This window comes from Dermacentor andersoni, chromosome 3 (genome assembly GCF_023375885.2).
Source record: "Dermacentor andersoni chromosome 3, qqDerAnde1_hic_scaffold, whole genome shotgun sequence".
Lineage (NCBI taxonomy): Eukaryota > Metazoa > Arthropoda > Arachnida > Ixodida > Ixodidae > Dermacentor > Dermacentor andersoni.
Genome location: NC_092816.1, coordinates 106,048,633 through 106,065,831, shown reverse-complemented (window position 1 = coordinate 106,065,831; position 17,199 = coordinate 106,048,633). Strand labels below are relative to the sequence as shown.

The 17,199-nt window shown below is 44.5% G+C and overlaps 1 protein-coding gene across 3 annotated transcripts in view; it reads left to right on the top strand.

The window, feature by feature from the left end:
* LOC126540047 (ATP-dependent translocase ABCB1-like) overlaps positions 1-17,199 on the top strand; it is a 186,782-nt gene that overhangs the window by 130,197 nt on the left and 39,386 nt on the right. For all 3 annotated transcript variants that reach the window (XM_055075236.2, XM_055075241.2, XM_055075240.2), the window contains exons 12-17: positions 2,837-2,962; positions 3,754-3,957; positions 6,599-6,769; positions 10,104-10,326; positions 11,194-11,312; positions 12,004-12,147. In XM_055075236.2, coding sequence (XP_054931211.1) covers positions 2,837-2,962; positions 3,754-3,957; positions 6,599-6,769; positions 10,104-10,326; positions 11,194-11,312; positions 12,004-12,147 — 987 coding nt within the window. The remainder of the gene's footprint in view (positions 1-2,836; positions 2,963-3,753; positions 3,958-6,598; positions 6,770-10,103; positions 10,327-11,193; positions 11,313-12,003; positions 12,148-17,199) is intronic.

Below are 17,199 nucleotides of genomic sequence, written 5' to 3'. Positions count from 1 at the left end.
GTAGACACATGTGCAGACAAGTATACTCTTAAATAAATGTTTCACTCACTTCAAAGCTGCTTTATTTGAAGAAATCGGTGATTTTCTTCTGGTGCGTGCAGTACGCATGACCGATTAGGAATGCGTCTACATCTTCCACTTTGCACAATACCTCACCGGACACGTCATTGCACCGAGCGATGAAAGTGCGAACTTTGTTCATGTGCGTTAAAGCATCAATGTTCGACACGATCTCATCTTCTGTGTTTGGTGACCCACAGTCGTCTTCCTTTGGGTCGTCATCATCACTGGAGACGTCACAAACGCAGTTAACAATCCCTTCGGTTGTCAGGTCCACCGCCGTTAGTGCTGTGCTGTCGCTCTCCACGTAGTCGGTGAAGGAAGAGACGGCAGGCAGCAGTTCCCTAACCTCGGTCCACAGGTCTCCTGGTTTGTTGTCTGTCACCTACAAGTCATCTTCAAGCTGCACAGACGCTTTGAGAAGCCCTGCTTTTCGCCAGCAGTTGCTAATGATGGACGCCTTCAAGTTCCACCAATCTCCTGTGAGCATTTCCGCTGCCCGATGAATATTGATTGCAATATGCTGCTTTAGGCAGAGGTTGATAATCAATCGCTGCACAAGGTGCTTACGAAATTCTGCTTTCACTCTTTATAATGCCCTAGACTAGGGGTTGGAGCAAGGATGTGTTGTTTGGTGGCAGAAACTCCAAGTGAATGTGTGTCAAGCGACCATTCACAATGTGAGCAGAGCAGTTGTCGACAACCAGTAGAATTCTTCGGCCATCCCTCCTCATTTGGTCGTCAAGTTTGATGACCCACTTGGAAATGTGTTCTCTGGTAATCCAGGCTTGTTTGTTGGCACGGTAGTCGTACAATAATGACATGCCGTTTTTCATGCAGCGAGGCTTCGAGTACTTGCCGATGACGAGCGGTTTAATTTTCTTCATGCCTGTTGCATTGCAGCAGAGCAGGACTGCCTTGTGAAGTTGCGACTTCTTCCCACCATTGCACTGCTGCCCTTTGAAGTGCATCGTCCAGTCTGGAAAGAGCTGATAAAAAGATGCAGTCTCGCCCGCGTTAAAAGTATCATCTTCAGAGTACAATTCAGTGACCTCTAGAAAACATCATTGCACCAGGAATCCGCGCCTTCTCTGTCAGCAGCCTTTTCCTTGCCCGAGACTACCTGCCAAGTTATTCCGTTCCTTTGGCGGAAACGAAAAAGCTAACCCACATTGGCGTCGAACCCTGTTATTTCAAGTGCATCGGCAAATTTGCGGGGTTTTTCTTGGAGCATTGGGCCAGACACGGGAACGTTTTGCAGTCTGACATCGTTGAACTATGTGAGAACAGCTTGGTCCACATTTTAATGTTTCCCAGTTGCAGCCGTTTCCTCGTAGGAGCGAGTTGCATTTACCAGGGAAGCTTGACAACCTTGTCTCGATCTTTGAAAATGGTCGCGACGATTCATGGGGCAAGATTATGCTGTCTGCACATGTCGATTTGCTTTTTCCCTGTGTCGATTTCTTGCAATACATCCAATTTGTCCTGCAGCAAAAACTGCTTTCGCTTCTTCTTAGTGCTGTCGCTAGCTGCATTTATTATTGGATCTCACGCGAACATTGCCAAACCTTTGTTGTGAATTTTTTAGGTTTGTAGCACAGCTCAGAACGAGCAAAAAAGGAAGCTGGAAGGGGTAATGAATAGGAACGGATTACAGGGACGGAGAACTCGCCCTGTTCTCTGTTCCTATTCATTACCCCTTCCACCTTCCTTTTTTGTTTGTTCTGAGCTGCGCTACAAGCCTAAAAAAGTCATGACATACCAACTCGCCCAAACTGCCACACTTTGTTGTGAAGTTTTTGGTGAAGTTTGTGGGGAAGTAGTTGGCATTAGACATGGTGATGATGATAGCTACTGCACTCGCGGTTTCTGTTTCACGAGAGAGCTGCGGCACTGTTACTTTTAGCCGAATTCGAAATACTGACGTTCCTCAGTTATAAAGGGGAAAGGAAACAATGTGTGTTATTCTGAAATATGCACTGTATTGAAATTCGTAGTTCTGAAATATTTTTACGTTGAAAATGTAGGTAATCTGGTGGGGATCTTTAAAATATTGGTAAATGAGAGAAATTTGTTAATATGGGGTTTGTAGTAACGAGATTTGACTGTATGCCAAATAGTTTATCTTCAAATACGAATCGAATACTATGCACTAACTATTCGTATTTGTGTTCATATTCGAAGCTTCGAATATTCGTCCACCCCTAGTTATTACACAAATGACCCCAACTTGTGCATGCCCCAGATTGTGCATGGGCTAGAAGCTGATAAAAAGAATTGTGTCTTCAGCTGCTGCCGAAGAGATGTTCTTATTTGTTAAAGTGCGATAGAGTAGTCAGAAAATCAGGAAGATTGTTGCAAATGACATCTCAGTTATGCACCTCCCAAGTTCAACTTTATTGTCTACTCACGTATATTGAGGAGAACTGATCTTCTTTCTTTTGTTACCTTTTGCTATCTTTATACAAGTGGCCTGCCTTTGTGGAAACCACAGTACTCACAAATGTTTTGCGGAATTGATGCTGCAGTTTCTTTATTGTGTGTGTGTGTGTGTGTGTGTGTGTGTGTGTGTGTGTGTGTGTGTGTGTGTGCGTGCGTGTGTGTGCGTGTGTGTGCGTGTGTGTGTGTGCGCGCGCGTGTGTGTGCGCGCGCGTGTGTGTGCGCGCGCGTGTGTGTGCGCGCGCGCGCGTGTGTGTGCGCGCGTGTGTGTGCGCGCGCATCAGCTGAATCTTCATTTTTTTCCCCCTCCTTGCTCCCCTGGTACCTGCAATGGTAGGTCTTGCGAGACGTGAGCCTGGAAGCCAGCGAAGGTCAAGTCGTGGCCATCTGTGGGACAAGTGGCTCGGGGAAGAGCACACTACTCAACCTGGTTGTGCGTTTCTATGACCCCTGTTATGGCGAGGTGGGTTCTGTTTGCAAGGGTTGGTCATCTTCGCTTGACTGAGTATTAGTGCCAGTGTGATATACTAAGTGAATGGAAGAGGGTGTTAAGTTGTGAAACTGGGAATCTCACATTAGAGCACCGCTTCTTTTCTTTCTTTTTTTAAATAGCTCGTAGAAAGCTGACAAGGTCCTTGTATTTTGCTTACAATATTGCAAAGTTTTGCTGTGCCAAGAATTTCAGGCATAAGTATTTGTCTTTGTTTATATATTCCTTGCTCAGATGTTCATTAACTAGCCTGCACTAAACAGATTTTTCTGCTGACAGTGTCAAGGGCTGCAGAAATATTGTTCCCGAGCATCAAGAAGTATTCAATGGTGTTAAAGAATTGCAAATGAAGAAATAAGTGTATTATACAATAAGCTTTTCTTCCCTTAAAGAAGTTGACGCTATCGTAAAATTTACCGTAGGGAAAATGCGTCTAGATTGCTTCTTCCCTTTTCCTAGCATTGGATATGTGCTTGTCATGTTTGAAGCTACAATCAAGTCAAGATAGCTTTGCTGCTTTGAAGTCTTCGTGAAGAAGGCAATGACAGTTTCTAGGTGCCAGAAAAGTGTAAACCTAAAGTTTTCTACCAAGGTGCAGAAAGTACTGCATAATTTGCTTTTTGTAAACATGTCAGTGCACAATGTTAAGTGAAGAAGCTCTCTGGCTCTGACCTGTTGAATTTGCTTGCTGACAATAAGGCTGAGAACCTACTGCAGCCAGTAGTAGGACCCGCAGACAATGTGTTCCCTCTACTTGTCTTTAGATTACTCTGGACGGCGTGAACTTGAGGTCCCTGAGTGTGCGGTGGCTGCGTTCCGAAGTTAGCCTTGTGAGCGAGCGGACGACTTTGTTCAACTACTCCATTGCTGAGAACATCCAGTTTGGCCAGGAGGACACCACAATGCCTGAAGTTGTGGAGGCAGCCAAGCTAGTTGGCATGCACGAGTTCATCATTAGCCTTCCTAAGGTAAGCACAGGCTGAGCCATTGTGCCTGAGCTGTATTCTTCATGAGACATGGTCATCGTTGTAATTTATTTTATGGTTTTCTGGTCACTGTAGCTGAAGGTGGACTCCTGTAAAAGGGTCTGAACTTGAGTTTGTTGGTATGGCTTCATTACGGGGACACTGCAAAAAAAAGAGACAAGGAAGACGGACAGGACAGGCACTGACTATAGGGGGGGGAGAGCAGGGGGGAGGGGGGTGAAATGCGCATGCATCCTACCCTATCTAGAGCAATGAATCGTTCAACTGCTGAGATAGTTAATCTCTGTCTTGGTTAATGCAACTGATGGTGCACTAACACATGCAGGCCCTACGAAATGCACACATTCGGCAAATCTATTAGGCATTTGTCTTGCATGTCACAGCAAGACAACTGCATTGCCCCTTATATTGGCCTCTCCTTACACTGTCTGATGAACCTTGCAATAACGAAATCGTCATGGAACGGGGAAAAATTTGCTTTTGCTTTCGTGAGAATTTCGTTGTTGTGAAAAGAGACGGCACAGATAGGTAATGCATCGCAGAACGAAACCTTACTGTCAAAATTTCATTAGCCTACTTTGGCAAGCTTTGCTCGAGGATATAGAACCACATTACCAACAGTACAAAGTGCGCCGCTGGCGTTGATCAGCAGTGGAGCACTATTTTCGGTCAATTGCTTTCGGAGGTACGATCACTTTTGCGAGATTTTGCGTAACTCATACTCATGCAAGATTTTGCGTGCCGGACACAGAGCAACAGCACATGCAGCAGCATTTCTCCAGTGCGCGCTATTGCCCGCCGGCTGACGGGTTCGGTGCTGAGTGCAAAAGTGATCGTATCTTGTGTACCCGAAGGCAAACAATCGAGATAATGGCCTCTTCATGCAAGTCTACATCCGGCGCTGAATCCACACACAATGCCTGTCGGGTGGCACCAAAACCAGCGTTCTTGAAGCAAGGGATGCATATTACCGGACGATCCCTCAATCGCAGCCTGATGCGTGGGACTCCATGCTGTGATCGCCATCTCAAGCACCATAAACAATTCCATGTCGGTAGGACATGGACTTTCTTGTTTTTGCTGCATTTTTCTCACCAAGGCGCACATAACACAGCCCACTGCCTTAATTGGCAATCGTTGTTGGAAACGCACATTCAGTTTGCGTTCAGTTTGCGTTCAGTTTCACCTCACGCGATTGGCCTAAGCCGTGCCGAGTTGTCAGCGGTGCAGAATGCAAACTGAACATGCGTTTCAAGCAACGATCTACGATCTCGCCTAGTAGGTATGCAAAAACCGCTGTCACATGCAGGTAGCAACATGCGTGCTGCTTCAAATGGGCGATCAACAAACAAGATGGCGGCCATGACGTCTTTCCAGCGCATGTGATCGCTTCCGGCGCTAGGTTGTTTTTGTAAACAAAAATGGCGGCACCCACCAAAGTGTAATGTGGTGGTATTTTATGCAATTTTATTGCAAAACAATCGCATTTGAGCACATTTTGGAGCATGCTAGCCCTACGCGAGTAGGTAATATGCTGGGTTACGTTCCGGCAGATTTTATTGATGCGGGATTGTAGTACAGCAACATATCGTTGCCAAGAGGTATGAAATGCCTTGAATCCTATAGACGTTCGCCTGCCTGGGATACGAAAATATTTTGTTGTTGCAAGAATTTCGTTATCACGGGTTTCGACTGCATTTCTTTTCTTACGAAAACTGGCAAGTGTAGCTTTCAGTTCTACATGTAAGAATCCGTATATCCGGAGAAAAGTATGTGATCCCATAAAACTGGAAGTTGGGTAAGTTGGTGCTGATTCATCGCTAAGCTACAAAGCATGCAAAAGACAGTTGACAAAATGCAAGGACTCTAAGAAATGCTGGAACCTTGCAGCTTGACTTGACATTCGGTTTGATGCTTGCAGTTCTATGCGACTCCTTTCTATTACTATGCAGAAGAGGTGGGCAACTAACAATCTGGCTGTACAGTGAACTGCATAGATCCAGCTGGCCATATGACAATAGGTGGCAAATTCATCCTGTGGCACTTCACCATGCCTGGCATGACAGCAGTTATTACTCACCTTGACATGTCAATCACCAAGGCAAAACTCATACCTGGCCACACGCTAATGGCCAGGAGTGTCTGGTACAGGCTAACACGTGTGGCAGGACCAAGCCATGCTTGTAGTATACCACTGACAGCTTTAGATATAGGATATTGTGTGGGTTTCCACTTAGAAAAGGCCCTGGTTATGCATTCTGCTTCGGTAGAGTACAGGAGCAGAACACATGTGTCTTATTTCTCATCTTCTTCCATATAGAAGTTATGTCATTTAATGGAGTGGTGAGTTCAAGTAGCTGTGGTTCATGTGCACAGACGCAGTGTGACTACAACTGTGCTTCCAGTGTTTATATTTTGAGAATGCTTTCATCAAACTCTCAGAAGCCAGCATGCTTTCTGTATCACCTATAGTTGGTCTCTTGCCTGTCTGTTGCCATTATTTTTAGATCATTACAAATGTGCCCAATTTGCTGTTAATTAATGTTAATTAATCATAATAATTAATACAGTATTAATTTAATGATGGTAAGTTAAGCGTCTGATGCATTTCTTTTTTGGTCAGGGTTACGAGACAGAGATAGGTGAGCAGGGCTGCCAACTGAGTGAGGGGCAACGCCAGCGGTTGGCTATTGCTCGAGCAATGGTCAAGACCCCCCGGATACTGCTTCTGGACAACGCAACTGGTGCGTTGGATGCGGCCTCTGAAACACACCTTCTGCGCACCCTTGCGAAGGTGAGATAGAGAGAGAGGTCAAACTTTATTGTTGCTCATCGGATTAATGAGCGGGCAATGTCAGTCCAGGCCCCTCTCTGTCAGCATATACATGATGGCAGATAAGACATACACTGCCTGGTACTCTTGCTCCTTTGGTGTGGTGGCTGTAGTCAGCTACCCATGGTTGGAGGGTGGGGATTGGGAGGTGGGATAAGGCTGTGTAGGAGGCATATCCACAGGATGTGATAGGTGTTCGGGCAGTCACTGCAGTTTTTGCAGGGAGGGGAATCTTCTGTCGGAAGATCCCCCTGTGCCTTGTTGACATAGAAATGGGTTGCAGGCAGCTCATGCACATCAGCTTGCATTTGGTGTGTGTGATTCTTGTGCAATTTTCATTCAGGTAGGACATGCAGGAGCGGTGTTTTAGATTCTAATTGCCACAATGAGTGCAGCATTGCGAATGCCTTGGATTCGGTAGTGATTTTAGCAGTGCAATGTTTTCATTGGCCAAGGGCTCACATGCTGTTTTCTAGTGGCACTTGAGGGTTCAAGGGAGCACTCAAGTGACCGCATGTCAGCCTTTTCCTGTTTTCAAATCTATTGTACCATGTCCTTCTTGGTGCAACATATGCCTGTGAGCTAGCATCCTTAGTCATAGCCTATTCAAAAGGTTAGTACTACTGAATCTTATTTATTTAGTTTTTTATTTATTTCATACTGCCGGCCTACTTTTGAGGCCTTAGGCAGAAGTGGGAGGAGGGATACAACATAATATAAGCTCAGTACACAAAAGCAAAACAAAAAGGGCAAGAAAAGGTAAGAAAGGAATCGGAGGAGGACACACACGTGTCAATGCGTACATGCAGAAAGCAACAAAATAACTGTCTAGGAAATAATTGCAGGACAATTTACGAAGTAATAACGATCGCAGTACGTAAAAAAGTAACAAATGATGCAGAAGCCAATGATCAGATACGTGATCAGAATGCAGATACATGATCAATAGGCACTATTTCTTCGAAATGTAAAATCTTTGGAGTGTTAGCATCATTCCTGCATGAACACAGAGCAGAAATATGTATGAAATGTTCGAGCGATTTCAAATTTATCGTCGAGTACTATGTCACCGACTGATAGACTTGGCACTGACTTCTTTTTCGGTGAAAGGTATTGCCAGAACCTTCCAGGCAATGAAAGAATGAAAGAAAGAATGAAAGTTTCACCTTTTTGATGCCGTTTCCTAATGTAACGCGTAGCTTGGTAATCTTTTTTGCATTAGCATTTGTTGGATGGCACTTATGCGTAGCTCAGGCTTTGTTAAGTTTACGCCCTATACGGACAATGTCTTTTGTCAACCAGGGGTTGCTACTGCACAAAATCTAGTTTTTCTTTTTTTTTGGTACAGACTGCGCAATGCATCAAAAAACTATTTCCTTAAATAAATGCCACACTTCTTCGGCGGAGGCATCAGCTGATTCGCAAATAGTGGCAAAGTCGAAAAATGAGCTTTCAAGCATATCCTGTATGTCAACGTCACTAACACGTGTAAACAACAGGATTACGCTTTCTTTTCTTTCTTCTTTTTTTTTAAGTTTTAAAGAGAACTGCAAATATAAAGACAAGGATACAGTTTTGTGATTGGATGTGCCATCAAAAATATTGACACTTGGATTCCACCGTAACAGGCCATTAGTAACAAGAAGGTCCAAGACAGACACTGCATTGCTTTCAGTGCAAGCGGGCTGTTTAACGAATTGGGTTAAGTTGTGCAAGCTGATCACGTCAATGAATGGCCGAGATGCATAAGTAAACGCTTCTGGGAAATCGTCTGACCAGTTTATTGCTGGTAAGTTGAGATCACCTGTCAGTAACAGGTTGCAGAAAAGAATTTTTTTCCTACACAAGAATTCATTAAGGTTTTCAGCAAAGGAACTATCACAGTTTGGTGGACGATAAATGCCCACTACACTGAAATAGCATTCCTCAAGAAACAGTTTAATTACAATGCTCTCTATTCCCGATATGTCGGGAAACCTGGAGACCCACAATGATTCCTTGAGTAAAATTGCGACTCCACCTCCCCTAACGTTGTGATCATTATGGTATACCCTGAAGCCATCTGGTGTTAACTCATGGTCACTGATGTTGTGATGAAGCCAGGTTTCAGCTAGTACTATGACATGTGGATTATGCACTGTAATAATACTTTCGAAGTCAGGTAATTTATGAATAATGCTACGAGCTTATATATTTAGACAAAGGAAGATTATTTTGCAACCACTTCATTGATTGCATTTGGGCCTACTCATGTTTTGGGTGTCAGAAGCAGAATAATCTTTCTTATCTATGAGAAGCGGAACCCTCTTGTTTTGGCTACTGTCCCATCAAAACAGAGTGCAATCGATACTGATCTTGTCATACAGGAGCTTAACTTTGTTGCACTCTCTTTTTTCTTTGGTAGCACAATCCCACTGTTGTTTGTGCACTATCCTAGTGGCAGCAGGAAAATTCTCAGCTATGGAAATGTTTTGACCTTTAAGCTTGTGACAATTCTTTAGGACTTTTATTTTTTCACAGTGATCAAATAACTTTAGAATGATCGGCCGTGGCTTATTTACTTGCCTGTGTCCTATTCTATGAATTCGCTCAGTGAATGTCACTTTGACACCCAGCGTCGTCTTGAGTAAGTCATCAACCACATTAGTGTACAGTGACTGTGGAGTTTTGCCCACAACCTCTGGAAAGCCAAATGCCAGAAGATTATTGCGACAGCTTCTGTCTTCTAGAATTGGCTTGGAACTTGCAGTGACTTGGGTGGAGTGTCACCGAGCCACCTGTTGGCTCTCTTTAAAGAAGTGTGACAGTGCATATATTTCCATTTAATAAGCATCCTGTCAACAACTGATCAATTGGGCGAAGGTGCTCTGTGGAAGAACATGCCTTTGTCCCTTGAGTGCATGATCAGGCTGGGGGAAATGTATACGAGTGTTTTTAAGGGTTTTTGAGAGCTGGTGGAGTTCCCTGGAGATGAAAATTTTGTGGATTTTCAGTTTTATTGGAATATTGTAAAACACTTGTATACCTCTCGACTCAATCAGCTGCTGAGGTCCTGGTTGTAGGTCTATGAGAGGCAAAATTTCTTTACTAGCCTGACCTCTACATTCACAATAGCTATCAATGGCTGTTTGAGCAGCTCATAGGCGCCATATAGGACTTTAATGAGGGGAGTCAGATTCATAAACTAATTTATCTATAACTGAGTAGCAGAAGACTGAGTATTTGTGGAGTCATGCTTGATCAGATTTATTTGTCAGCCTATATGACTACAGCTGACCTACACATTCACTTGCAGGGCAGTCCTCGGCGCACAACGATGGTGGTAACACAGCGGCTGTCGACCTTGCGAGAGGCAGACATGGTGTATGTGATGGACGAGGGCCACATTGTGGAGCAGGGCAAACATGAGGACCTGGTGGCGAAGAAAGGGTTTTACTTCCAGCTCATGCTCAGCCAGCTCACAGAGAGTGAAGATACTGAGGCTCCGGCACCTCCACCCGAGTCCTGTCGTCCTGCCTGTAAGCTTGTTTGCTTAGTTATGCATTCAGCAGACGGCTAAGATCACTAGGCCACTGCGGCAACTTCAGCAAGGGCTAGTTGGTAATTCAACTTCGTGAAAAACGGTGTGAACGTATGCGAGGAAGGCACAAGAGATGCAGAGCACTGTGTATGCCTCTTGCCATTCCATAGTTTGTTTTTTTTATCAGTCCTGCATATGTCCTTTGCCTCCCTTTTTTGTTTTGCCCCTTTGCAATGTTTTCCAGCTAGAGCATCTTGCTAGAGGTGTTACCCTACTTCACAAGCTTATGCATGCACTCATACTCACTATGTCGGAGTGCAAGAAAGTGTGATTCTTGTGATCAGTCTTAATTTTAAGAAAAGAATGCGCATTAAACTTCAAAAGGCTTTAGTGTCATGGCACATAAAGCAGGTTGCAGTATTACTCACTGCCTAACAGTGCACTGTCCACGTCCTATAACATTGCTTGCACTACACTCTAATTTGTATGCTTGCTAGCATTGATACCCTTAATCCCTGAGTGCAGAACATTAATTCCACATGATTTTGCCACACTATTGGTCTTCTGCTGTTACGACACCATAACTTGTAAATTTGCTAGCGCTAGTGTTCCAGCTTTAATGTCTTTAGTTAGCTATGGTTTGCTAGCATTGGTGTGCTTCATCAGTGAGCACGCATTACTTTCCTCCTGCGCTTTCTGCCAAACTGTAGCTTGTGTTTCTACAGCATCACAGTTCGTGTGTTCCTTTTATAGCACTCGTGAGCTAGAACTTGTGGGCTTCGTTGGTTGAGCGCACAACGTTACTTCCTCCGCTTGCTTTTCCTCCTGTTGTATGTGCAGCCTGTTGATACCAAGTCTCTTCCAGCAAGACAGGACGAAGATGACGAAGAGGAACAGCTGCGAAGACGCAGGAAGGCATTGCTCTTGGAAAGCATCTCGCCATTTGATCGCGAGTGCAGTCGTCTCGCTGACGACATCATCAAGGCAGGCTATTTGTTTTTATCTTCTTCTTCTTCCCTTTCTCTCACGAGAAACCAGGCATGTCTGATATGAGTGCTAGCCACAGCCTTACCCCCTCGCAGGGAATGTCACATAATATTAGCTGCCAGGCACCTGCGCGCATTTGCTCATAAAGTGCGCATGACGAACCCCAGGTTTTTAGTAATGATAACTCTGAAGAAAGAAAAATACTTTCATCACATATAGATGGTTTTAGGCTGCCATACAGCAAAATTATTGCATATTTTTATGAACTAACAAGTAACTGCTATACCCAGTGTTTGACTTAATATGGCCTGAAATACTGCCGGGACAAAAAAAAAAAATGCAACTACTACTACTACTACTACTACTACTACTACTACTACTACTATTACATTTCATTGTCGAGAGCTATGAAATGCATTGAATCCTATGAGCATTCACTGAGGATATGAAAATGTTCCGTTGTTGCAAGAATTTTGTTGTCGCGAGGTTTCGTTATTGTGGGTTTAGACTGTACATATTGCAAAAATTATGTCGAAGCATGTTATTTACTTTGTACTATTGTTAATTTCTTATGTCTTTTTTGTCTTCTCTCTCACTGCATTTTTTTCTTTGAAATCTTTCTTGTTTAATGAGATTGATAATTCTCCAGGTGTCAATTCTGATATCACAGGCTTGCATTTATGTGCAGGAGGATGTTGAACTTCCATCTGCCCGCAAGATTTTGCAAAAGGCCCGGCCTGACTGTGGCTGGTTCTTTCTGGTCTCACTGGCTTCTCTTGTGGTTGGAGCATCCCTGCCTGTCTTTGCAGTATTCTACAGCGAAATATTCAATGTGAGTACATGGCACTTCCTTGAAATGAAATATTCTAGAAGTTTCTCTCAACTTGGTAAATGTGTATTGCAAACTCAGTGCATTGCACTTTCCAAGATCAGTATGCTTTAACATTCTGATAAACTTTATCACCCTGTTAACATTGTTTTACGATAGATGTTTTGAAATCAGTATGAATGTATCGACATGTGCACTTGTCTTTATCGGGCGACACGTTTCACCGCCTAACAAATGTTATCGCACAGCGCAGGACGCGCTTGCATGTGTGGGAAATTTCTGGAATGTTATCCATAGTTCCATCCACTGTCTGTGACCAAACCTTGTGTAATCTGATTGCATGTGTGCGCGGGTCCCAGCGATTAGTCTGGAACGTTTGATGATTGATGTATAAAAGCCGACACGCTTGACCCGTTGATCAGATTTTACGACGATCGCCGACTGTGTTCACCGCTGTCGCCATTCTTTGAGTGTAGCCTGTTTTTGAGGGCACAAGCTCGCCCAATAAAACGCTAGTTTCATCTTTCTCAGTTTGGCTGCTTTCTTCACAGTCACTACCACGTGACAGTATAGATAACAAAAAGGGAGCAGCGTGTATGCCCCGGCAGACACCGAAAGATGCATGAAAACTCGAGAAAATTAAACTGAACCACAAGGCGAATACATTATGTACTGACTGTAATCACTCCACCTGCTTGCGCTCCCCTCCCTCCCCTTTTTCTTCCAGCAGCAAAACAGGTAGTTTACTCTGTGGGGATGCGCGATTCTCACGCGTCCCCTGATATCTTGTTTTCCCACATAGCTTCCATCTCCTGCAGTGCGGCTTCGCCGCGTGGCATGGCGCCCGCGGCGGTCAGAGTGGTTGAAGCGCAGTACGAGAGATGGCGCGAGTGTTGCGCTGGGGCGGGGTTACTTGGGCGCAAGTGAAAACACGGGTCCTCTTTGGCTGCGGGTGTAGGTACGACGTGGACATCCCGCGCGTGCACCGATCCATGCTTCTGCGAGACCGTCTCGCGTGGCATCCATCGAACGCGCCACCGTTCGTGTGACCGTACGCGCGAACGACCAGGCGTTGGGATTTAGCATGGGGCGAACATATTCGCTCGCTATCCAGTCGCGGTGAGTCGGACTTCTAGATTTGTGGCGCGCCCATCGGCATGTTTTGTGGATAGCAACTCGGCTAGCAGCCATTGATCTATGAAAGGTGCAATAAATGCCCTTGTGATTGTTTGCGCTACTGTATTGTCGTTCCTTTGTCCGAAGAGTACGTTTGAGAATCCCACAACTCATGTCCACAAACTTATCCCTGTAAAGGGCTTCTGATATCAGGCAGGTTGTTACAGCGTATGCATGCTTATGCAAAATGCTTTTCTGACTATCAAACAGCATGTGGTGCGAGCAGTGATATTAACAAAGTCTGGTGACAAGCAGAAAACGGCTAAATAACAGGACGAAGAAAGGCACACAGACCACAGCGCTGACTTGCTATCTCATTGATTGCAATTTATTGGCCCTGAGTGTGCTGAATTTCCGTTGCTTTTGTGCTTTGAGATAGTAGTAGAGTATATATGTGCTGACTGAATAAAGACACTTGGTTGTTAGTCAGCGCTGTGGTCTCTGTCCCTTTCTTCGTCCTGTTATTTAGCTCTGTTTTCTGCTCGTAATCGTGAACCAACCAGCCCAAATGCTTACTCATCTGCAAAGTCTGTTGTTCTTGGTGGTCCATGTACATTCGGCAACTGACAATTCGAACTCAGCGGGGACTGCAAGAACATCCAAGTAAATGGTCGTCCCAAATACCGGATTCGTCCCAAAATAAGTGACTTTATTCCACAAGTGGTCAAAAAAGGTGTACCGTATTGTTGGATTGTCACTTTCAGGGATACCTTCAATTTTGCGTGACTGTAGCACAGGACACGTCAGTGTCCAGAATCGATGACATTCTTGGTGCAGTGTCAAGCACGCTATCTTTCATGGGACTAGCACAAGATGCGCTGGTGTCTACGAGCAACGTCATTCTTAACAGAGTGCCAAGCACACTACCTTATCACTGTGTGGAAACACTGTCCACCATCGACGCCTCTGGTGCTAGACTTGTGAAATACCGCGAAAATGAAAGCACAGTGAAACCTCATTAAATCGTAGTTGGCCGGAACTCGGAAAAAGTACGTACTAAACGGTAGTACTGCTTAACCAAAATGGTGTGAGATCGCCCACTTACCTGTCAAGAACGGAACTATGAGAAAGTGCGATGAAAGGGCAGAAAACATGCAGTATTTATTCATATCTCGGGACAAAAGTATGTTATTTTCGTTTGATGCCGCGATGGCCTAACAGCGACGATGGTGGCCTCAAACTCGCTCACATTTTCCCCAGTCCCCTCTTCTCACGAAACACCCGCATGAGGCTGACATAACACGCAGCATCTGCCACTGTCAGGCCTGAATTGCCTGTCCTGTCGCTTTCTGTGTTGTCCTCATCACTGTGGTTAGGTGGCACCATGGCAATAACAGAAGCAACAGTGGCAAAAGTTCGAACCTCGTAGCTAACGTATTTTTGCAGTCGCAGCAGCATTGCCGACCAACTTCTCCTTTGCTTTCCAAATGCCACATGCTGTAGTCAACAGTAGATCCCACACGCATGTCAGCACCAACTTCTTCGTGCCACGTTCGACAGCACGAACGGTGTCCTATTTTTCTTCTATGCTCAGCACCCGGTTCTTGCCCTAGCTTGTGCGACACCACAACGCTCCGACTCTGGCACGGCGCCGAAATGATTTTGATGTTGATGTGGCTTCACCTTTCCAAGCGCCGTTTGCGTTTGGAGGTCGTTCTGATCTCCGAGGCTCGTTGTGCAGCCAGGCTGACCTACCACTGTGATTTTGCAACGAAAAGTGAAAATACTACGTGTTACCCAATACGTACGCAATAAGCTGGTACGGTTTATGCGGATACAAAACCCATTATGTTCAATGGCCGCTGAGTCGGGGATTTGACTTTACTACTTTTAAAACGAAACTACTATTTGAGCAGGTACGGTTTAACGAGGTTTCACTGTATCTTTCAAAAGTGATCGTTCAAGCATGCAGCCCAAGTTTGTCAATGCGTGTTGCTGTGCTCACACACGCTTGCCCTTAGCGAAAACATCCTGTGGCCATGATGTTCTAGCAATGCCTTTTATGCTATTCCTCTTCACGCTTTTCGCTCTTCGTCAGTGGTCAGAGCGTCTGCATGTGTTATCAATGAGATCAGCCAGCCATGAACAGTGGATGATAAGAGTGGCATAGAATTGAGTAAAAAGTGTCGCTAAAATATTGTGGCCTGTATCTTGACCATTGTCAGGCTGTCGCTACTGATAGAGGAAAGCACAGTCAATGTATGCACCAAATCTTCACTGGCAACTGCTAGGTTGACTAGGCTTCGCTGGTTTTAGCTTCGCGAAACGCTGGTGACATGGCTGATGACCATGCCAGCGACGTCTCAAAATGAAATTATCGCTATGTCTGCTTGACTCAGTGGCCATATTAGCACATGACTGGTCATCCTTATAACATTATAGCACAATTTCGGTCATCCTTATAACATTAAGTCTGTGGGGTTAGTGGCAGTGCTGCAGGGCTGTCCGAATAATCAAGCATGTTAATATTATCAATGTCCGAATAATCGGTCAACCAGAATGTTACAAGAAAGAAAATTAGATTGTATAGCATGTGTTTTCCTGTTAGCACATAAGTTTCACCAGAACTGATTTATTAAGAAAGGTGAGTGAATGCATTCAATTTTTGCCTGTTCATTTCTTGCGCTGATTCTTAAATTAATTTGCATGGGACTTCCATGCATTGCACAATATATTAGGTGCATGAAACATCTTTATCCTCACGGACTTCACTAGACCTATATTAAATAGCATGTCTATTCTCCACAAATACTACTTTAGCAGGATGCGTTGTTGGGCAAGTTGGTTCATTGTAATAGGAAACATTGGTTGCGCTTTCTAGACAATCACATGTTCTAGACAATCACATGTCCTGTCTTCTTACATGTGATTGTCTGGAAAGCGCAACCAATGTTTCCAAATACTACTTGTATGTTTCTGTTGCTAAGATGCAGTGGTGTGTCCTTGCAAAATATCTGTTATCATGATGGAACGCCTCTTACATGTGTAAAGTGTAATAAAAGAAATGAAACGAATGCATTTGAGATGGCACTTCAATCTTTACTATTTTGTAGATGCTGTATTAATTTTTACTTATAATCTATTCCAATGGCGGAGACTGAGCAACTTTTTCTGCTCTTTTTGGAGCAACTGTGTTCCAATGAAAGAGTCAGTGACATGTTCAAATGGAAGATGGAGCATATTTTGGGCAGAAGTCACTCCGTGAAGTAGTCAAAGCTGCTCCGAAATAATCGGCAGAGTGGACCGGAACTTTTCGTGACATATTTCCTTCACGTGTGCATTTTAGTTTGTTTCCTGCTCAGCGCACTCAGTCGCACTGTGGTTGTCATCGCTTTCGTGGTGATGGCGGATGCCACGAACAACTTGTCGTGGCATGGATTTGTCATAGCATGCTGCATTGCTTTTGATGCTCAATAGTGACAGCTTGGACTTGAGTTCTGATACATGTGACAAATCAGACACAGACAGCGACGCTGTAGCTGCCACTTGTGAGCGCACATTTGACAGGATGTTTCGGCTGCCTGCAAAGAGACCCAAATTGGTCAGTTTCATTGACGACATTGTTCGGCAGTATTTGGTAAAATATCCAAGTCGAAAACGTCTTGACTTCAATATGCAAGACCAAACACAGACAGGCTGATGACACTGGCAGCGAACAGCAAAAGCGAATGACCACGTGCACAGTATCCTGTGTACAGCGCTCGTACTGTGTCCTTCTACATCTGTGTCGTTCGTTGTTTTCACACTGATTGATAAGTATCATCCTTTCCTACTCGCCCATCTCTCTACTTTAAGGGTATCCTGGTAACACTGAATCTGCCAGAGAACTTCCACTACCTCTCTCAAGCTATGTGCTCCAGAGACGTGGGTTGCAAACTG